Below are 22,694 nucleotides of genomic sequence, written 5' to 3' on the forward strand. Positions count from 1 at the left end.
TAAACAACCCAGGGGACGCAGGTGCCATCAGTGCACCCTCAGTGCGTAAGTGTGGCCAAAAGCACACGTTGGGCAGGAAGCTGGAACGAGGCACGGGCTCGTCTCCAGGCGGAGACAACGCGATCCACCCTTTTCTTCCTGGTTTGTCCTCATTCTACACTAGCGTTACTTTTTAATATAATAATAGACTCCACACTTCGTAGAAAGACGCTCCGGCCGATCACCGGACAGGAAAAATGCACGGGGTCTGGACTTGAGCGGTGTTTGGGGCACTAATTTTTGTCGCTACCGCTACTTTAACTAAAGAAGCAGGGAGAACAACTTTCAGAAGGAGGCGGTAAAGAGCGCCAAAGACCTGGGAAAGCCGAGCACAAGCTCTCCCAGAGCTGTACCCCGTAGTGCCCACCGCGGCCCGCGGCTTCGGCGCTCCGGCCTGCGCACGCGCACACGTTGCCCGCCTGCAGCCAGTCCCTGGCTACCGCACTGCGCCTGCGGGCGCGGGCGGGGCGGGCATAGCGCATGCGCACGGGCCCGACCGGCAGGAAGCGGGCGTGGGGCGGGGCCTCCGGGCCGCCCCCGCCGCCGCCGCGCACGGAGCCCAGCGGCCGCAGCGCGCGGCCCGGGATGCTGAGCCAGGCGCTACTGCGCCTCGCGTCCGCCGTCAGCCGCAGGAGGATGAAGCTGCTGCTGGGCATCGCGCTGCTAGCCTACGTGGCCTGTGAGTTCGCGCGGGGCCATTCATTCCCGCCGGCGGCCTGCTCCCTCCTTCCCGCTCCGCGCGCGCGGCCGCCGATCGGACAGCGGGCGCGGACACTCGGCCCTCGGCCCGGCGGTCCGAGCCACACGCGGGCTGCGGTCCACGGTTCCTGAGAGTGCCGCGCCGCCGGGCGGGTCCAGGGGTAGGAATGCTCTCGCCTGGCGGAGCCCCTGCCTGAGCTGCCTGCTCCCAGGAAAATTACTCAGCGTTTAACTGCTGGGGAACTCAAGTGTCGCGGGACCCCGCCGGCCCCCGGCCGCGCCCAGGGGTCCAGGACCCCGGGGGTGTCCGCGCCCGTGGGTCTACGAGTCCAGGTATTCGGACCTCCAGAGGCCGCCGAGTCCAGGTGTCTGGACGCCTGGGAGTCCCGGAGCCCAAGATCCCGGACGCTCGGGGTCCCCGTGCCCAGGGGCCGAACACTCATGGATGTCCGCGCTCTGGGGTCTTGGCGTCCAGGTGTCCGGAAGCCCGGGAGTCCCCACGCCCAGGTGTCTTCACCCGGGGTCTTGTTACCTAGGGCTAGGGATGCACCGGGGCGGGGAGTCCCCACGCCCAGAATCCCGGGGCGCAGGTCGGCCCGGCGCGCGGGTGGAGTGGGGGAATCCTGGCGCCGCTCTGGTGTGTGCGGTTCTGTGCCATCGCTCCTGGTGGCTTCGGGATTAGGGGCAGGAGGGGCACTTTTCAGTCGGGTGGTAGACCCTCTTCTTAGAGGCAAAAGCTATCTCTTTAAAAAAAAAAAAACTATTCGATGGGAATGTATTTTCACTGCTGCTATTAATACTTCAACGAGTACCAAAATTGGACCAAGTGTGAGCTTCGTTTGAATCTTAGCCACGAGACTGATACACGCTGAAACGAAACACCTGCTCAACAGTTGAATTATCAAGATCTGATTCCCGAGGTGAGGGGGCCTCGAGAAAGTGCCTTCTGTTGAGGAAAATGTGTGCAATTAAGACCTAGGCTGTGGGGGCAGCCCAGCTGCGAGGGGTTAGGTGGAAATAGTTGCGAGGTCCAAAGGGCTAGTGTGAAGTGTGTGCAGGGCTTGAGTCAGAGCGGAGCCTCCAGGGGAAAGATCACTTCGAGTTGATAACTATCCTTAGGGCCATCATAACAGTACCTGTGTGATGCCGGCTTCTCCATGTGTGCGTGAGTGTTTCATTGTCTCATTATTTTAACAATCCTAGGAAATAGGTACTGTGATTATGCCCATTTGAGAGGTGAGTAAATTAAGGCCAAGAGAAGTCAGGTGAATTTAAGGATGATCACTCAGATAATAAACTATAGAGAACAAGATGTGAGTCTAGGAAGGCCAGGAAGCTGGGGCTCGCCCCCCAGGTGTGTGGCAGGCTCAGTGGGTTTTTTTTTAATGGTTTTTATTTTTTCCATTATAGCTGGTTTACAGTGTTCTGTCCATTTTCTACTGTACAGCAAGGTGACCCAGCCACATGTACATATATACATTCTTTTTCTCACATTATTCTCCATCATAGTCCATCACAAGTGGCTAGATAGAGTTCCTTGCTATACAGCAGGATCTCATTGCTTATCCATTCCAAAGGCAATAAATAGTTTGCATCTATTAATCCTAAATTACCAGTCCCCACCCCTCCCCCTTGGCAACTCCAAGTCTGTTCTCCAACAGTCCATGATTTTCTTTTCTGTGGAAAGATTCCTTTGTGCCATATATTAGATTCCAGATATAAGTGGTATCATATGGTATTTGTCTTTTTCTTTCTGACTGACTTCATTTAGTGTGAGAGTCTCTAGTTCCATCTTGTTGCTGCAAATGGCATTATTTTGTCCTTTTTTATGGCTGAGTAGTATTCCATTGTGTATATATATTCCACATCTTCTTAATCCATTCATCTGTCAATGGACAGGCTCCCTGCTGATTTGGGGGGCTTCTAAAGGTAGGGTTCTGGAGAGCCATGGAAAGTTTTTTAACATCCCGTGGACCAGGAACTCCTGCCCAGTTTTTATTGGTGTCCATCAAACCCTTACTGTTGTTCCTCCTGTGTTTAGTCCTGGGGGGGGGGTCACGAGGAGTGCAGGACATCTGGGCAGTGGTTCTCCAGCTGTGTGCGTCATACTCACCTGGAGGGTTCTTGAAACCCAGGTTGGTGCCTCCCACCTTGAGTGTCTGATGCACCAGGTCTGGGTGTGGCCAGGCCATTTGCATTTTTACTGGCTTCACCTGAGATACCGTGGTGGTGGTGGGGTGTCTGGAGACCCCACTGTACGACTGCTGACTTAGGAGATGATTTGGCCCTGAATGAGATAATCATGCAAATGAGCGTTATATTTCAAACAGGAGGGCAGGAAGTTAAGGGGTGTCTGAGGGCTTGTGGCAGGGCCAAGCCAGGCATTTGTTTCCCGGAGGAAGTGAGGCTGGAGCTGAGAAGTGCGGCCCGTGTAGGAGTTAATGGGGACAGAGGAGGAAATGTGCTCAGAAGAAGTGGCTCGTGCAGAGGTCCTGTGGTACCAGGAGCAGGCAGCTGTTCTCTGGAGGCCGAGAAGGGGGCGGCGGCTGGAGTTGTGCTGAAGCTGCCTCTGCAGACGGGGCCTGGGGAGGCGGTGTCCGACGGGGGGTGGGGGGGGTGGATTCATTCGCCTGAGGGTTTAAGACCAGAGGGGAGGCAGTGTTAGGAATGCACAGGGCTGGTGGGTGAGACGCTTAGCAGTAAAGGCCACACAGTGGCTCTTGAGTGTCCCCGACGGGTGGAAGTGTCCCCTGGTCTCCATGCCACTTGTTAATGATCTTGCCTCCTTGTTTGAGAAAACTGCCCTTGCTCCCCAAGGACACGAAGCCCCTTCCTGCATCTTCCTCGGTTTCTTTGCCTGAGGGCACCCAGCCTCCTTGCTGACACCTGGCTCTTCCATCCAGGCAAAGGGAGGAGGGAGTTCCTTTCCCCTGCCCCAAGGCAAGTGCTTCTCAGCTTTGAGCTGATGAATTTGGTTTGTCTTTGTGCTGCAAGCCTGAGCTTTTCGTCTGTAGGTGCCACCTGGGGACCTTCTTCCCTAAAAGATGAATGTTTCCCCTCCTTCCTTTCCACCCACCTGTGCTCACCCTACCGCAGGCGTGATGTCATCTTGAGGAGATCAGCATTAGCTCGAGTGTGTAACTAGATGTTATTCACGGTGAGCTGTGTTGTACTTATGTTACCTTTTGTTTTTCTCGCAGTTAATTATGCCGCCTTCCGTGCTCTGTTCCCTGTTAGATCCCAAGGCTTTGTGGCCAGCCTGCGCCTCCCCCAAGGTGCTCAGCAGCACCATGACCTCCCTGAGCTCCCCCCCCCCCAAGCCTCTCCAGTCTCATGATGCCTCTGGCCCCAGCCCCCCAGGCTGGTCAGCAGAGCTCTCCTGTCCCCTCACTGCATCTTAGTTATTTCACCCTGAGGCCTTGGGAGACCTCGGCCTCAGATGTCTCTGTCTTCGTGTTTAATTGACAGGTGGATGGTGCAGAACCATCGGGCTTCACCCCTTCTGGGTGCTGGTGCTGCGGCTCCAGCTGCCCCCCCCCGCCCCAACTTGATTTCTCCCCCAGGAGCCCAGGCCCTTCTGCCCTGGTGCTGGTGGCCACCCCACACCCTGGCTCAGCTCCAGCGTGGCCCCTGGGCCCTGAGCGCTTCCTTGTGGTTGTATTTCTTCCCCTGTGATCGATAACTGGTCTCTTTCAAGACTACTGCACGCCTGTTCCCAAGAGTGAGGCTGCCCTGACTGCTGTGCCCTGTGGTCCCAGCACAGCACCTGCCGGGCTTGCCCAGGATGTGCAGCCCTGAGCTCTCCCTTGGTCCCTCCTTCCCCTCCTGGAATGTCAACCTGCGGGGCCTTGGGACCTCCTGGTGTCATCCTTTTCGTTTCCTGTCTTCTGTCAATTTAGAGCTTTGCTCTGCTTTTTGGAAACTTCATTATCTTTGTCATCTGAATCTTCCTGTGATCTAAAACCTGTCTTTTTGGAGTTCCCATCATGGCTTAATGGAGATGAATCCGACTAGTATCTTTGAGGACACGGAGTCTATCCTTGGCCTCGCTCAAGCGGGGTTAAGGATCCGGCATTGCCGTGAGCTGTGGTGTAGGTCGCAGACATGGCTCGGATCCTGCGTTGCTGTGGTGTAGGCCAGCAGCTGCAGCTCCAGTTCAACTCCTAGCCTGGGAACTTCCATATGCCACGATGTGGCCCTAAAAAGCAAAACAAAAAATAACCAAAAAACCCCTTTCTTTTTGCTGTCACTTTTTGTTCATGAGACTTCTTTTTTTCTCCAAAAACCTTGCTCTTTGTTTCCCAGTCTCCTCCTCACGTAGTTCCTTTGTCCCCGCCCCTGCAGAGTCTCTCCCCCTGGTGACTTCCTTTTTCCTTGGAGGCTTTCTGGGGACCCTGGGTCATGGGCTCCATTTGAGCAGGGGCCGCTCCACACAGGTAGCTATGTTGAGGGTACTCAGCATCCTCCTGAGTTGCCCACTCCCCCCACCAACCGCCCCCAGGAGCCCTGGGCCCTGCTGACAAGGGCTCCCCTGCCCCTGCCCTCGAAGGACAACCCCACGTCCTGGTGCCCTGCCTCCCCCCGGCACCTGTCTCAGGCTCCTGTTCTCTTAATTCCTCTGCCTTCTTCCTTCTCTCCACCTTCCAGAAGCACTGGCTCCCTCTCCCCTGTGCACCTCAGTTTGTACCTGAAACAGCAGAACAAAGACGGAGGCTGTTTTCTGACATTTCAGTGGTGCTCCTTAAGCTCTTGAAAACCTGAGGTGTGATAATATTGGTGCTCATTTAGGTTTGGCCATGTCCTGGGCTTTGTTGTAGTGACATGCATTTGTGGTACCTTCCTGTCCTGTCCCTGTTAATCCACTGAAAAGAAAAGACACTGACTCACCCCGGAAACCACATAAAAGGATGTTTTATGTGTTAGCTCTGCACTGGTGATATCAGACATTCATCTTCTCTGAGTTGGGACTTTTCATGAGAGTTTTGCACCTGGTCTAATCTGTCTCCATGATTTGCAATGACAAAGTCACTCAGCAGGAGTTCCCGTCGTGGCTCAGCAGAAACCAATCCGACTAGCATCCATGAGGACTCAGGTTCAATCTCTGGCCTTGTTCAGTGGGTTAAGGATCTGATGTTGCTGTGAGCTGTGGTGTAGGTTGAAGATGTGGCTTGGATCTGGAGTTACTGTGGCTGTGGTATAGGCTGGCAGCTACAGCTCCCATTCGACCCCTAGTCTGGGAACTTACATATGGTGCAGGTGAGGCCCTAAAAAAAAAAAAAAGTCGCTCAGCAGACAGACGGATGCTGGCCTGCATGGGCAGATGGCACGACAGCAGGGTCCTGATGCCAGGGGCCTCCTGGGAGAAAAGAGGGGAGACAAGCACACTGTCTAAGTGGTGCTTCCAGGTTTGCCAGAGCCCAGCAGTCACTGGCTTATTACCTCAGTTTCCCGGGTCATTTCCCCCAACTTCACCATGAATAGGAGCTCAAAATCTCCCCCTCCCTCCTTGGAGGCTGGAGAGGGCAACCTGGAAATTATTTTGACCCTCGTCATCTAGTTTGAGGATTTCCACATGTGATTTCCATTGTATTGAAAGAATAATTCAGCAAGGACCCAAATAACTCTCAGCCTACATATGCTAGTAGTTCTTTTCTTCCCACATTTGCTCATTCTTTTTGTTTTTATACATACTTAATTTGTTGAAATATTTGAAAGCAGCAGACATAGCAATAACTTCATGTTTAAAAACGTTACTGTGTATCTCCTAAGATCTGCATTTTCTGTGTCATCTCATCACTATCATATTCTAAAAATTAACGTAAATGATATCATCTGACTTGCAGTCCATATTTGAATTTTCCTCCAGTTGTACCATAAATGTCTTTATAGCTTTTTCTTTCTTCTTTTTTTTTTTTTTTTTTTTTTTGTCTTTAGGGCTGCACTCGTGGCATATGGAGGTTCCCAGGCTAGGAGCTGAATTGGAGCTACAGTGCCAGCCTACACCACAGCCACAGCAATGCCAGATCCAAGCTGCATCTGCGACCTACACCACAGCTCATGGCAATGCCAGATCCTTAACCCACTGAGCGAGGCCAGGGATTGAATCTGCGTCCTCATGGATACTAGTCAGATTCGTTTCCACTGAGTCATGAGGGGTACTTCTGTAGCCTCTTCTGAGTGTTGTTTTTTAGATCCAGGATCCCATCAAGATTTACACATCGCTGTTCCATCTCTCTTTCTGTTTTCTAATGACATTTATCTTTTAAAAGGAAAGTCTGGTTGTCCTTTAAAACGTCCCACCTGGATTTACCTGGTCGTTTGCTTAGGATTAAATTCAGCTAAACATTTTTGTGATGATGCTGCTTGGTTAGTACAGCATCAGCTTTGTCCACTGTTGGTGCTGAGTTTGATGCTGAGAAGGGCTGGCTGCCCCTCACCTAATTTTCAGGGTCCGTTTTCCCAGGACACAGCTGGGGGTGGTCAAGAGACTTACCAGTGTCCTGTTTTCAGCCAGTGCACTCAAAGCGTCCATTGAGTTTTTGCCTGGATGGATTCTTACATCAGGGATCAGAAAACGGTGACCTCTGAATTTTGTGATTCCCCCTGCCTTCTTCTAAATGGAGAGACCGTGCCATCCCCCTGTCTTTGCTCGCTATTTTAGCTCCTGTGGCTGCTGTGACAAACTGCACAAACCAGGTGGCTTCAAAATGGGCAGCTTATTGTCTCAGGATCCTGGAGGCCAGAGTCAGAAGTTGAGGTCTTGGCAGGGCTGCTCCATCAAGGCAGCTTCAGGTTCTGCATTTGGTGGTGGACTCTTCCTTTCCCCAGGGTGGTTGTGGGGTCCCTCCTTCTGCCTCTCAGATATCCCCCGTCCCTTAAAAGGATACTGGTCCAGTGGGGTGAGGGCCCAACTGAAAATCTAGGATGGCCTGGAGTTCCCATTGTGGCTCAGCAGTTAACGAACCCCAGTAGGATCCATGAAGATGTGGGTTCATTCCCTGGCCTTGCTCAGTGGGTTAAGGATCCAGTGTTGCCGTGAGCTGTGGTGTAGGTTGCAGATGTGGCTCAGATCTGGTGTGGCTGTGGTGTAGGCTGCAGCTATAGCTCTGATTCAACCCCTCTCCTGGGAACCTCCATATACTGAGGGTGCGGCCCTAAAATAGCAAAAAAAAAAAAAAAAAAAAAAATCTAGGATGACCCTTTGCTCATTAATTACACCTGCTAAGATCCCTTTTCCAAGTCTGATCATATTCCCAGTTTCCAAGAATTAGCTTGTGGACATGTTTTGAGGGCCACCATCAATTTAGCCTCTCTCCCAAATCACGTGACTTGGGTTCCTTCCGTCTTGGAGTCCTTCCTTGATCTCCAGGTGCTCCTGGCTCATCTGGTTTTTCCTCTGCCCCAAACCTGGACTCAGCCGTTTGTCCTAGGAGCCCTGCTTCCTTTCATTGGACAGTGTGGATTTAGAACTAGGGTCTGGGCGGGCTGAGATGTGTTGCCTCTGGCTCCTGCAGGGGACAAGGGGACAGAGCCGGGACAGGGACCAGTTGTTTCCAGTCGGGGGTGTGTGCTACTGCTTCCCATTTAAGTCATAACAAGGTTCTTTCTCACCTGCCCCCTTTCTCTATAGCTGCTTCCTTCTTCCCACAATGGAAATCCTGCTCCTGACATCAGTACAAGCTATTTGCTCTGTACCACCAGACAGAAGAGTTTCAGAATTACCACATCACTGCCACTTAACAATGGCAAACTTGAGAAAATACAGAATTTCCTTCTGGTCCTTTTTGTCCTTTAAATAGTGGTGCTAAGGGTATCCAGTTACTGTGTTCAAAGCTCCTCGAAACATTTCTTTCTATGCCTGATACAAGCCAGGTTCATTTTTTTTTTTCTTTTTTGGTTTGTGTTCCATTTTAGGATTTGCTTTCTCTTTCCTGGTGTTAAAGTGTGTAAGCCGTTTACACGGTTCAAAAATCAAACTGAATAAAAGGTTGTGCAGACGTGTCTGGCCGCAGCGTCCAGCCTGTACCCTCTCCCCCTTGTTGTGGGTCCGTTTTATCCATCTTAGGTTGCTTTTGGCAAGTGTGGACATCAGCCTGTGTGTGTTCATGCACCTGCTGCTCTCATTACCCAGGAGGCCACCTACCATGTGGACCATTCTGCACTCCTTGCCTTTCCTGGAACGCTCTCATGTCCGTGCGTGGAGTCACTTTTGCTCTGCGTCACCGCTGTGTGTGTGCCCTACCCTTGACCAGGCTCCCGTGCCAGGCCATTTTGTTATTTCAGGTACTTTGCTCTTGGAAACACTGCTGCAGTGAGAGAGCTTGTGAATGCAGTTCCCCCAGAGCAGCTGTGTCCTCCTCCAGCAGATGGTGGGGACAACTCATGGGGGCACTGGTCATTGCCATGGAGAGACTGCTCTAGAGGAGGGACATTAAGTGTCTTTTCATGTGTTAAAGGACTATTAAAGTATCTGTTTTTGGGAGTTCCCATTGTGCCTCAGCAGATTAAGGACCCAGCATTGTCTCTGAGGATACAGGTTCCATCCCTGTCCCCGCTCCGTGGATTAAGGATCCGGCATTGCCCTGGGCTGTGGTGTAGGTCACAGATGCAGCTCGGATCCCGCGTTGCTGTGGCTGTGGTGTAAGCCAGTGGCTACAGCTCCTATTTGACCTCTAGCCTGGCAACCTCCACATGCCGCAGGTATAACCCTAAAAAAAAAAAAGACAAAAAAAAAAAATCGGAGCAGAAATCCATGAGATTGAAACCAAAAAAATAATGGAGAAATCAATAAAAACAGCTCCGATTCAACCCTTAGCCTGGGAACTTCCATATGCTGCCGGTGAGGCCCTAAAAAAAAACCCAAAACAAACACCCCCCCCCCCAACTAAATGTATCTGTTTCTGAGAACTGTTGGTCTTTTGCCCACTTTTCTATTGAGTATTTGCTGAGCGCTCCCTGTATTTTTAAGGGCGCTTCACACGTTGGGGATGTTGAGTGCCCCTCCAAGGTGAATTGCAGCGGTTGCTCCCGCTTGGTGTGGTGCTGAGGAAAGTGTATGGGGTCTCAGTCCCTGGTCCTGGCTCCAAGCTCCCTAAACCCCTGGGATTTCTCTTAGTCACCAGAAGCCCTTTGGGTCACCTGAGTTTTTGCCCAGGGGGTGACTTAGGGTGGCTGAGGTTAGCCTGGGACAGGGCGGCCTCTTTCAGCCTCCCCCACCAGCCTCCAGGAAGGGGGTTGGGCCTGGAGACAGAGCCCCCCGTAAAGTCCTGAGCAGTGAGGTCTGATAGCTTCTAGTAGGGGAGGAGCTGGGAGGGTGGTGCTTTGTGGGGCCCTGGAAGCTCCAGTCCCCCAGGCTCTCCCTCTGTCTGTTCTGAGCTGCATCCTTTGTGATAAACCAGCTATCATGAGGTGAGGGAACAGACTCTGCCTTCTGTGAACCTTCCTAGCAAATTGTCAAACCAGTGGGGGGTGTGGGAGCCCTGCCTTATGGCGGTATGGGTCAGTCAGAAGCACAGGTGGCCCTGGACCTGGGGATGGATGTCTGAAGTGGGGTGTCCTGTGGATTTGGGCCCCCACCCATGGGGTCTGCACTCAGGCCAGGTCTTAAGTCCAGGGAGGAGGAGAGCAGGAAAACCCCACAGAGGCAGAAACAGATCTCAGGACAAGTTTCCTCTTCTCTAAGAAGGTGTTCACGATGGGGAGCTGGACCCTGGCACTGAGGGCAGAGATGCCACCTGTGCACAGGTGTGGGGGTGGCAGGTGCGGGTCCGGAGGGCAGAACTGGGTTTGATCCCACCTGAGTTTGCGACATGAGCCACCATCGACACATGATGAACCTGCCCCCGGTGTTCAGACCTCAGGGCCACACTGCACCTGCGTTGCCCCAGGACCTATCTGGCAGAGCGTGCCCTGGCTGAGTGCCTCCCTGGACTCCTGCTGGGGACATGCTGGTGGGTTTTGGCCCCAGTTGGGAGGGGAGGGGAGCTGGGAGCTGAGCTGTGGGAGCGGGCGGCAGGGCAAGGGTGGCGGGAGCGTCCGGTGGGGCTGGCATTGGGGGTGCGCTCTTGGGGCCCACCTGTTGGAATTTCTCTGTCTACTTCCTCCTCCTCCATTATCTGCCTGTGTCCGTGTTGTAATGGCTGTGATACGGTACATATGATATTCACGTGGGGTGCATGCGCCCCAATTTTTTGATAACTGGAGTGGACAATTGCAGTGGTTTGGAGAAGTTTGAATTCACAGCTGGAACAGGATGAGGACAAGTCACAAGGGGGAGAGACCAGGGGACACAGGTCATGTGGGCGCCGGAGCCTGATGAGGAGCTGGCCCAGGATGGAGGAGACACCAGCTGGGGGAGGAACCAGGAGGGTCTGCCGGCTGCTTGGGGTTGGGGGGCGGTGGTGGGGGAGGTGGGTGGGGAGGGCCTCCAGGGCTGTGCCTGCCCTGAATGGCTCATCTGACACACACAGCTGTTGTTATCTTTAAACATGCAGCCTCAGGAGGCCGTGAGCAGGGCAGGGACTAAAGGTGGGCCCTGGGCATGCGAGGAACCAGCTGGCAGACTTGTTAATATGCCTGCATCTAGTTTTAAATGTGCGCATAGTGTGAAAAAGCCAAAAAAATGGGTTCTACTCAATGTCCCTTCTGGGCATCCCATCTCACTGAATGAGGGACTTTTTTTTTGCGTGTAAAGCCTTTTCAGAGGAGCAGAGGTCATCTACAAACCCCACAGTTTCTTGCCTTTTTAACCACTTTGTGAGAAGGAACCTCTTGGGGCGAAAAAATTTTTCCCATGGGAGCATTGGTGTGATTTTCCCAGGAAAGTCTCTGGGATGGTCTGAGTCATGTAGATGTTTTATAGCCAGCGTTCGGGGGGACCTGCCCACTGGGCCTATGGGGGCGGGAGGGCCTGCTCTGGGGCTCAAACCCAAGGCCGGCCTTGGCAGGGCCTTTCAAGGGGAAGCAGGGAGGACCCATAAGCAGTGTCGTCTGCCTGAGCCTGTCAGGTACGCCAGCCACCAGCCTGCTGGGGACAGCTTTCACCCTGTTCTTGAACCCAGGCTGGGCCAGCAGGGCAAGGTTTGGGGTTTGGGGCCAGCTTTCCTCAGGTGGGGGAGCAGGAAGGACCCCCTTGCTGTGAGACACCACCTAACCCTCAGCACCTGATACTGGAAGCAGGGAGGCCCCCTCCTTCTGACAGCCCCCTCTTAGAGTTTTAAACAGAATAAAATCCTCTGACGTGAACCTTCTGACCTGTTGAGACACCTCTTCCAGTGCCTTTCTCATTGCAGGAGTCACGCATATCCTCCCCCTCTGCCTTGAAGACTCTTTGATTGTGGCCAAGGCTGGTCAGGTGTTTGCTCCTCCAGGGCCAGAATTATTAGGGTTTGTGGAAGTGAGCTGGGTGCCTCTTTCTTGGGTGTGTTTAAGGCTTCAATCAGACAGAGGCAGGCGGCCTGCATGGTCTGTCCCCAGCAGGCTGGCGGCTGACATACCTGACAGGCCCAGGCAGAGGACACTGCTTGTGGGTCCTCCCTGCTTCCCCAGGACCTCAGTTTCCAGCCAGACTTTGTACCTGGGCTGGAAGAGTTTGCCCGGATCCTGGGTTGATGGGAGGGTGTCAGTGGATTTAGTGCTGGGGGCACCCCTCTGTGCTCTGACTCTGGCTGTTTGGTTGTGTCACCGGCCCCTGGAGAACCTGGGCACGTAGAACAGCAGCCGTGTCACGTGCTCATGGATCTGTGTGTTGGGAACCAGAAATGTGCGTCTGTCCTCTGTACTGGCCTCTGGGACCTCAGCTGGGGCTCAGGCAGCAGCTGGAGGGTCCACTTCTAGAGGCTCCACTGGCACGTCTGCCCCTGAGGTCGGCTCAGCTGGGTTGGCTCCTGGGCACTTTCAGATGACCTGTCTGCCCGTGTGGCCGCACTCCTGCCAGGTGGCCTGGGCTGCGGGATCCAGTGTTTCAGCACTCGAGTGCTTGCAGGTCTCAGCTGCTGTCCCCACTAGGGGAGGCTCAGGCCCCACCTAATGGGGCATCGCTGACCTTGGGGCAGGTTTTAAAAGGGTCTCCCTCTGTGAGCAGCAGGGTGACCTTGTGAGCATGGCAGACAGGCTGGGCTGCAGGGGAGCCCAGTGCTCGGGACCCTGAGGGGAGTGGGGTGGGGGCAGGCCTCGCGGAAGGTACTCTGGAACTTTCTCTGCAGACAGTGTGTGGTTCAAATGAGCCTAGGAGCTGGGGCTGGCGTGGGTTTCCATTTTGGATCCTTGGAAAAAAGTGTTTTACCTGAGCAGGTGGTGGCTGTGGTCTCCCTTCCCTCCATCTTTGGTGGCTGGTGGGCTGTGTGGCCCCCAAGGATTTCCTGAGGTTGGTGATGCTCAGTTTGGGTTTGAGCATCTGTTGAATTGCGGGGTGTGGGGTGTAGCTTAGTAGACAATTCGGGGAAAACAGGTGCCTTTTCCGTGGAGATGGGGAGGGGTCAGAACCCTGGACAGTCTACCCAGGCATGGGAGTGGGGACCCCGAGTGGCCCTGTTTCATGGGTGTGGCTGTGACGGCAGGGTGGTGGTGGGAGCCACAGCTGGCCAGGCACCTGGGCCTTGTCCCCAGACCCTGGGCTGCGGCTGCCGCTGGGCCAGTGCCGTGTCTCTGCTGCCCTGTGTCGAGGGTCTGACATGTCAGCTCAGGCAGCTGCTCGGCCCTGTTGCTGGGCCCTGGCCTCCCGCTCCAGGCCTGTGTCCCTGATGCTTGGTCATCCTCTCTGGCCCCGCATTCTTTCCTCAGCCCCCTCTCCCTGGCCCCTTGCACCCCTGCTTCCTCTGATGCCGAGACTCTGCTGCCTCCCCTGCACTCCGAGCAATGGCCCAGCCCCGGAGGAGGCCCCCCCTGACTGCAGCCTCCTCTTCCCTCCCCGGGGGCCTGTGCTACCCGTGTCCTTCCTGGGCGTCCAGCTCCGCTGAGCCAGAGCACAGCCCTGCCCAGCCTCACAGCCTCTGGACCTGGTTGACTTCAGCCTTTGCTTCTCTGATATGTGTGTGTGAGCGCATGTGCATGTGAGTGTGTGTGTGTGGGTGCGTGCATGCACGCAGGTGGTTCTGGCCTTTCCTCTCGACAGGGCCCTGGACACAGGGACTATACCTCGTCCTCATGCTGGTGTCCCTTAGAGCAGAGATTGACAAACGGCCACGGGCCAAACCCAGCCTACCCTTGAGCTAAGAACGTTTAACAATTTTTAACTGGCTCAAAAAAAGTTAAAAAAAAAAAAAGGCAGTAGTAGAATTTGTGTCTGAATAAAGTTGTGTGGGAGCATAGCCCTGCTTCTATCTGGCCGCTGCCCTCCATGGCAGAGTGTGTAATGTAATTGCTTCAGAAAGTGTGTGGCTGCAAATGCTTTCGCCAGCTGTCCCTTTACAGAAAACATTTGCTGCCTCTGCCTGGGCCAAGAGCCACGCCCGCCACTGGGAGAGCCTTTCGTTCATCCTTCAGCAGGTGATCAGTGAGCACTTACTGCATGCAGGCAGCTCTCTGCTGAGGCAATGGCTTTGCCACCTTGGAGTGTCCGTTTTCCTGGGGGAACAAACAGGGAGCAGAGATTCCTAGCTAAATTGATGTGCGGATGTCATAGCTGGGAGGGGTGGGGGAAGCCGCCGCAGGTGCCTTGGTCAGGACCACCTCTTTGACAAGGGAACTTCTGAGCGGAGACTTGGACGAACTGGGCGGCCGATGAAGCGGCATTTGGGAGAAATGCAAAGGCCCTGCAGCAGGAGCAGGCTTGGCAAATGGGAGAAGTCACATGGGCCCAGTGTGCTTGGAGCCTGGGACAGAGCCGTGGGAGGCAGGCAAAGTGTGGCTGTGGCAGGTGGCAGTTTCCACCCTCCCCAGGAGTCAAGGTCTCCAGGGCACCTGCTGCCTAGTCCCTCCGCAGGGATCCTGACTCAGGAATGAGGCGCAGACCCTAGAGGGCCTCTCAGGCTCTGGGAAGCCTGGGTTTTCCTTTGAGAATGGAGGGGGCAGCCCCCCACTCCTGCCCCCCCCAACTCCTGGTCCCGGAGAGCCTTTTCAATGCAAAGCGCAGTGCTTTAGCGGCTCTGCTGCAAGGCTCCCAACAGAGGCTCTGGGAATAGATGTTTGAGTCTCCCCGCTGCCGCCCCCCCCAGGTTTTTTTTCCTTACTCAATGAATTTTATTATCTTTGCAGTTGTACAGCGATCATCACAACCAAATTTTACAGCATTTCCATCCCAAACCCCCAGCGCATCCCCCCACCCCTCAACCTGTCTCCTTTGGAGGCCATAAGTTTGTCAAAGTCTGTGAGTCAGTATCTGTTCTGCAAAGTTGTTCATTATGTCCTTTTTTTTATTTTTTATTTTATTTATTTTATTTTATTTTCCCACTGTACAGCAAGGGGATCAAGTTATCCTTACATGTATACATTACAATTACATTTTTTTTTCCCCACCCTTTGTTCTGTTGCAACATGAGTATCTAGACAAAGTTCTCAATGCTACTCAGCAGGATCTCCTTGTAAATCTATTCTAAGTTGTGTCTGATAAACCCAAGCTCCTGATCCCTCCCACTCCCTCCCCCTCCCATCAGGCAGCCACAAGTCTTTTCTCCAAGTCCATGATTTTCTTTTCTGAGGAGATGTTCATTTGTGCTGGATATTAGATTCCAGTTATAAGTGATATCATATGGTATTTGTCTTTGTCTTTCTGGCTCATTTCACTCAGGATGAGATTCTCTAGTTCCATCCATGTTGCTGCAAATGGCATTATGTCATTCTTCTTTATGGCTGAGTAGTATTCCATTGTGTACATATACCACCTCTTCCGAATCCAGTCATCTGTCGATGGACATTTGGGTTGTTTCCATGTCCTGGCTATTGTGAATAGTGCTGCAATGAACATGCGGGTGCATGTGTCTCTTTTAAGTAGAGTTTTGTCCGGATAGATGCCCAAGAGTGGGATTGTGGGGTCATATGGAAGTTCTATGTATAGATTTCTAAGGTATCTCCAAACTGTTCTCCATAGTGTCTGTACCAGTTGACATTCCCACCAACAGTGCAGGAGGGTTCCCTTTTCTCCACAGCCCCTCCAGCACTTGTTATTTGTGGATTTATGAATGATGGCCATTCTGACTGGTGTGAGGTGGTATCTTATGGTAGTTTTGATTTGCATTTCTCTTATAATCAATAGATTCCACATGTCAGTGATGGCATTTGATGTTGATGTCTCATTGTCTGACTGGCTTCACTTAGCATGATAGTTTCTAGGTCCATCCGTGTTGCTACAAAGGCCGGTATTTTGTTCCTTTTAATGGCTGAGTAATATTCCATTGTGTATAAGTACCACATCTTCTTGACCCACCCCTCTGTCGATAGACATTTAGGTTGTTAACATGTCTTGGCTACAGTATAGAGTGCTGCAATGAACATTGGAGTGCATGTGTCTTTTCAAGTCCTGGTTTTCTCTGGATAGATGTCCAGGAGTGGGATTGCTGGATCTAATGGTAATTCTATTTTTAGTTTTCTGAGGAATCTCCATACTGTTTTTCACAGTGGTTGCACCAATTTACATTCCCACCAACAGTGTAACAGGGTTCGCTTTTCTCCACACCCTCTCCAGCACTTATTGTTTGTAGACTTTTTGATGATGGCCATTCTGGCCACAGATGTTCACATTTTAAAGCAGACCTGGGTCCATTTGGGCGAAGGCGCTGTGGGTAGGTCCCAAGGGTCTGATCCTCTACAAGGTCTCGTGGGTGGCCTTTCCCTCCTGTGGTCCCAGGTGGTCCCCATCTGCAGCCTGTCAGCTGGGACGTCCCCTGGCCCCCTTCCCGGGACCTCCCTGTCTGTCCTACCTGCAGGTCTCGCCCCTCCCAGCATCTGCAGGATCTGCTTTGTGGACTGGTGCTTGGGGGATGAGGAGTAGTCTGATATCACTCAGCTGGTGTTCGGTCATCCTCACCTCTGCGGGCCACCTGCAGCACCTTGTTCACAGGTGTGTGCCATGTGCAGGGCAAGGGGAGGGGTGTCTCCCCGATTCACGCTTCTCCCTGAGACTTAGGATGAAATACATGTGTTTTTCAGGTGACAGTGGTCATCAGACTGCCCATAAAACACGCTAAAGAACATCGCAGCCCTTTAAAGTGTGAGGCGTGAAACGGAAAGGGCGCTTTTGTCTGATCCAGTTTCACAGCCATGCACGGTAGGAAGCTGGAATTCTGGGGAAGAGTCAGCACTTTGCATGTGGCTGGCACTCACAGGCTCTGCCCCCATCCTAGGACCTTCCCAAACAAACGCTCTTCTTAAAATTCTGAGCCTTTATGAATTTTGTATCGGTGGTTCTTCATGTGGGGTCCTGGCATCTTAGGATTTCTGAAAGCTCTGGACGTGTGGTTTTGGCTGGACCTTCCAGGAGTCCCCGTCTTCTCTCCCCACACATCCTGAACTTCATTCCTGAGGCCCTGGAGGCCCCCCACCTCAGCCTTCTGATTGAGAATTGTCCCCAAAGGATTTATCTCAAGTGATGGCTGATTAATATTTAAGAAACCAGGTTAGACTAACAGAGACTAAGAAACTGATGAGTTAGCATTTTGGTACTTTCTTTGTTGGAAAAGGACATGCATTTGTAATCATATCCTTTAAAAATAATTCAGATTTTTGCTCCAAATGAAAAATTCTGTGATAGATTTTCTCGAATTGGGTTTCCCTTCACGTATGAAGTCTAGATACTGACGTAATGAGAGGTAATTGTAAAACCAGTGTGCTTCAGTTTGCAGCCAGTATTTTTAAAATTTACATTAAAAATTAGAATAAATTAAAATATCCCTTTTGGGGTTCCCGCTGTGGCACAGTGGTATTGGTGGCGTCTGTGGAGCCCTGGGACACGGGTTTAATCCCTGGCACAGTGGATTAAGCATCCTGCATTGCTGCAGCTCCAGTGTAGGTCAAAACTGTGGCTTGGATCTGAACCCTGGTCTGGGAACTCCATGTGCTGCAGGGGCAGCCCAAAATTTAAAATTGTATGTATATCCCTTTTGTAAAGGAATTTGGTTTTAAGCCCTTTGTCAATAATCTTTAATAATCTTTTCTCTTTTATATTGACTTTTCTTAATATTGGACCTTGTATTACACATAATAGATTTAATTTAATTCAGTTTAGTTTTAGTTCAGTTTAGTTTAATTTACCTTCTAGATGACCATTGGTTAGTAACTCCTAGCTAGCCCTTTGAGACACTGTTAAGGTGGGTCAGATTAACTTGAACAGGTTCAGAATTCTAAAAGCAGCATTAATTTTAATGAGTGTTTAATTTTCAAACTCCACGCCCTGCAGCATCCCCGGCTCCCTGCACAGGACACTCGGAACGGCATGGCTCCGAGTTTGCTGGAAATCATGTTTCTCCCCCTCAGGATGAGTCTGCAGTAACTCGGGGCTGCTTCAGGCTGGGCCTTGAGTGTCTGGTCCATGTTGGGTGCTGGGTCCTTTTCACACCAAAGCAGAGACAGTGGAACTTTTGAGACTCTAAAAGGAAGCCAGGCTGCTCGACATTAAAACGTTTTAAAGTGTAATTGCAGTAAGGCTTCTGAAGATAAAAAGTACTAAGCAGGGGAGAATCCTAAGGGACGACCTTCTTGGACCTCCATTCAGCTGGCCTAGGCGCTGGGCCAGCCTTGCTCAGTGCTGCAGGTGTGACAAGGAAACTCTTGCTCTGGAAGGGACACCCACCTCTAAGCTGCCCATTCCCAAGAGGTGTGTGGTGGTTGCCATGGCAACACAAGAGGCCAGCTCCTCCCCTGTGCAGGGAAGGGGGGGTACCCCCAGGAATGGAGTGCCAGATGAGGGGCTGGGAGACCCCTGTAGACAGAGCTAGAGTGGTTAGAGAAGTGCCGAGTCCTGGGGGTGGGCTGCCAGGGGGACTGATGGTGAGGAGGGGGGAGGGTTCCTGAAGCTCTGGGGTGAATGGACGAGTAGCTGAGGGGTGTGTGTCCAGATGTGGGGGACAGGCGCCCATGGAGGGGTCTGAGCCATGGACAGATCTGGGTGTCTGCACACAAATGTTGTGATCCGTTTGTGCCAATGAAGCGCTGGTATAGGATCATTTTCCCAGATGCCAGGGCCTCCTACCTTCCCTGGGAACAGATGCTGAAGCAGGACCCCTGGGCGAGGACTGGAGAGATGTAGTGTCTTACTCCTGGGGAGGGATGGCAGCCTCCCCACTCTCAGATGGCCTGTGGCCATAGGACTGAGAAATGCCTTCAAAACAGACTTTTATTTTTTTTGCTTTTTAGGGCTGCACTCGGAGCCTGTGGAGGTTCCCAGGTGAGGGGTCAAATCGGACCAGCTGCTGGCCTACAACTCAGCCACAGCAATGCGGGATCCGAGCTGTGTCTGCCACCTACACCACAGCTATTGGCAATGCTGGATCCTTAACCCACTGAGAGGGCCAGGATTGAACCTGCACCTTCATGGATACTAGTCAGGTTCGTTATCACTGAGCCACGATGCGAACTCCCTGAAACAGACATTTTAAACTGATTCCAAAAAGGTTAAAAAGGAAGAAACGGGGTAAACTAATGACCATGCGATGATTTGAGAAGATGGTCTAAAGGCCCTACCCTTTCACAGCTCAGAAGGCACCTTAGTGACAGGTAATTCTCTCGCATGGTTGGTTCCCAGGCTGTGTGACAAGGACCCAGTCCCAGCGCTGAAATGAGACAAGGTACCCACTTGAGGGACCCAGTGAAGAAGCACATCCCTGGGGTTTGGCACCTGTAGGTTCATGGGCGCCTTGTGTCCGAGGTGAGGACTGACCCAGATGGATGGTCCCAGGATCTGGGAAGAGGCCCGCGCCGCCCCCCACCCCCACCCCTGACCCGGCACAGCTCAGTGAGTGGGGTTTAAACAGCTTTTCCTGCCTTTTATGTTGTGAGCCACACGGGAAGTCCAGCTTTTCCTTCCTTTTAAAAAAACAAGGTAACTACATAACATACAAAGAAAAATAATCTCATCAGCATTTGCATTCAGTATTTTGGCATCTTCAGATGGTCTCCTTTTCTGTGTATTTTTAGTAGCAGGGACCTTTTCTCCTCTGGAGCTGTAACCTGCGTCACCAGGTTATGGTGTGGTTTCACAGCTGTGTTTGTATTGGGATTTAATTGATGTGTAACATCTTACTAGTTTCATGTGTGCAGGTAATGATGTGATATGTGTGTCTGTTGTGAAATGATCATCATACTTTTAATGTCATCACCACACGGTTACACATTTGTGTGTGTTTGTGTGTGATGGGATTTTTCGGATCTACTCTCAGCAGCTTTCTTCAGAAATACAGATGGTGTTGCTAACTAGTCACATGCTGTACCTGACATCCCTGTTTACCTGTTTCACCAGAGTGGTCCCATCTCTGGCAACCACTGATCTGTTCTCACATCTGTGCGCTTGGGTTTTTGTTGTTGTTTGTTTTCCGATTTGGCATGTAAGGGAGATCGTACAATTTGTCTTTCTGTCTGACGGTCTTCACTCAGCACAGTGCCCCTGGGGTCCGCCCATGTTACTGCAAGTGGAGGCTCCCGCTTTTTATGGCTAAATAATATTCCATTGTGAATATACGCCACATCATCTTTATCTGTCCATCAGTGAACAGTTAGGTTGCTTCCGTGTCTTGGCTGTTGTAAACAGTGCCACAGCGAACACAGAGGTGCATGTGTATTTTTTGAAATTAGTGTTTTCATTGTATTTGGGTAAATACCTAGAAGTGGAATTGCTGGATCATATGGGAATTCTATTTTTAATTTTCTGAGGAACCTTCATACTGTTTTCCATGGTGGCTATACCAGTTTCCCGCTGGGAGAGAGTGAGCTGGGGTTCTCTTTTCTTGACATTCTTGTCAGCACTTGTTAGCTCTTATCTTTTTGATGATAGTTATATACTCATATTTAATTACTTTATGATTTCATCAATGCTGTATCATAATGATATAATAGTTCCCCAAGTGTAAGATATTTTGCTTTATTCCCTTTTTTATTTTCTTTTCACAGCCCCACCTGTGGCATATGGAAGGTCCTGGGCCAGGTCAAACTGGAGCTGTACCTGAAGCCACAGCCACACCCACCCGATCCTTAAGCCACTGAGTGAGGCCAGAGATTGAACCCACATCCTCAGGGAGACAGGTTAAGAACATCCTCGTGTTCTTAACGTGCTGAGCCACAGCAGGAACTCCTATTCCCTTTTATAAATTATAAATAAGGCTGTGCTAGTTCCCATCATGGTTCAGCAGAAATGAATCTGCCTAGTATCCATGAGGATGCAGGTTTGATCCCTGGCCTCACTCAGTGGGTTAAGGATCTGGCATTGGCTGTGAGCTGTGGCGTAGGTTGCAGATATGGCTCAGATCCTGTGTTGCCGTGGCGGTGGTGCAGGTCAGCAGGCAGCTATAGCTCCGATTGGACCCCTACCCTGGGAATCTCCGTATGCCACAGGTACGGCCCTAAAAACACACAAAAAAAACCCATTTCTGGAAGGAAAATAAAAAACCGTGATTTCTGAGGACAGCGTTTTTGTGCGTATACATATTTCCTGAGGATAATTCTCAGACGTAAGATCACATGGTCCAAGATATAAACATTCTTTATTTTTTAATGAATGATGAAGATAGTCCAACTTTCATTTCTCCTGTTTCGTCTGACTTGCCCCTTTCTGGTTCTGTTACTGTCTTTTCTATCAGAGTTTCCTTTTTGAGGAGGGGTGTGCTCTTAGAGCCAGCATGTCTCTTGTTGACAATGGGCCTTTCCAGTGGGGAGTGTGACCTTGGGCACTGAGTCCTGCTCAGTAAGCATGTGTTAACCCCTGCTGGTACCAGGGGTTGCGGTGAGAAGATACCTAGGGTCGTTTTTAACCTCAGGGTTCCCAGAACCGCCAGTCCAGCCTCTAGTGTAATATAGTCCCTGCCCCCCAGCACCGGCCTTAGGAGGTGCTCGGCACTGGCACTGGGGCGGGGCGTATGGGCACACTGGGGCCACCTGGGAAAATTAGGAACACCGTTCTCTTAGAGGTTTCTTTGGAAAGAACTTAAGAGTGGGTGTCCTGCTCTAGTGTGTTTGTAACTCTGTCTCTGAAAAAGTCACTGCTGCGGCCGGGCTGCTGTGAACACCTTTATGCAGGTGTGTGTCGTTAAGCAGGTGGCCCGGTGGATGAGATGGTGATGGAAGGGGGATGGGGAGGCTGAGAGAATGGCCGAGAGGTCAGGCTGTCCTCTGCCTCCTCTGGGTTTTGGTTTCACCAGCATTTAAAGGAAGAGGTTGGGCTGGGCCCTGGAGTCTTTTTGTCCTCAGAGGTTGGGGACATACTGCTCATCCCAGCACATGCACAGTGCACTCCAGACCGCAGCAGCTTATTCCAAAATGAGGGGTGTATAGGATCATCTCCCAATTCCTGTTAGTGGGACTTATTATAATAAAAGGGACCATTTCATTGCCTTCCTGAGTTATAGTTTGCTTAGTGAACTTTAAAATGTCACTTAAAAATTTGTACTTGGAGTTCCCTTCATGGCTCAGTGGTTAACGAACCCGACCAGGATCCATGAGGATGCGAGTTTGAACTCTGGCCTCGCTCAATTGGTTAAAGATCCGGCGTTGCCATGAGCTGTGGTGTAGGTCACAGATGCAGCTCGGATCCTGGGTTGTGCCTGTGGTGTAGGCTGGCGGCTACAGCCCTGATTGGACACCCCTAGCCTGGGAACTTCCATATGCTGCCGGTGTGGCCCTTAAAAAAAAGAAAAAAAAAAAGGCAAAAAAAAAAAAAATTCATAATTGCAGTAGAGTCCTTGAATGTTGTGAACGTAAATATTAACTTTTCCTTTTTCTTTCTTTTACAGCTGTTTGGGGCAACTTGGTTAACATGAGGTAATTGTTTTTAATCACTTGGCTATTACGGTGATGTTACGGGGTGGAAATGGCACGTT

General features: G+C 51.6%; 1 protein-coding gene and 2 long non-coding RNA genes across 6 annotated transcripts in view; all 3 read left to right on the top strand.

Annotated features, from left to right (window-relative positions):
• The first annotated feature begins 560 nt into the window (after positions 1-560).
• Positions 561-22,694, top strand: part of UXS1 (UDP-glucuronate decarboxylase 1) — a 69,740-nt gene continuing 47,606 nt past the window's right edge. For 2 of the 4 annotated variants that reach the window (XM_085015565.1, XM_021085665.2), the window contains exons 1-2: positions 561-1,658; positions 22,608-22,635. In XM_085015565.1, the coding sequence (XP_084871691.1) occupies positions 22,631-22,635 (5 nt within the window). In that variant the 5' untranslated portion in view covers positions 561-1,658; positions 22,608-22,630. 4 annotated transcript variants of the gene reach the window in all.
• Positions 1,831-9,475, top strand: LOC146404658 (uncharacterized). Its single transcript, XR_014841355.1, has 3 exons — positions 1,831-3,354; positions 3,997-5,892; positions 7,790-9,475. It is a non-coding gene; the product is annotated as an uncharacterized LOC146404658 (long non-coding RNA).
• Positions 16,598-19,279, top strand: LOC146404659 (uncharacterized). The gene is made up of 3 exons (XR_014841356.1): positions 16,598-16,732; positions 16,822-16,939; positions 19,024-19,279. It is a non-coding gene; the product is annotated as an uncharacterized LOC146404659 (long non-coding RNA).

The sequence above is a fragment of the Sus scrofa genome, chromosome 3 (assembly GCF_054392235.1).
Source record: "Sus scrofa isolate SSC_HxYL_T2T_F1_AM1 chromosome 3, Sscrofa_HxYL_maternal_Yorkshire_Landrace_v2.0, whole genome shotgun sequence".
NCBI classification, from domain to species: Eukaryota; Metazoa; Chordata; class Mammalia; order Artiodactyla; family Suidae; genus Sus; species Sus scrofa.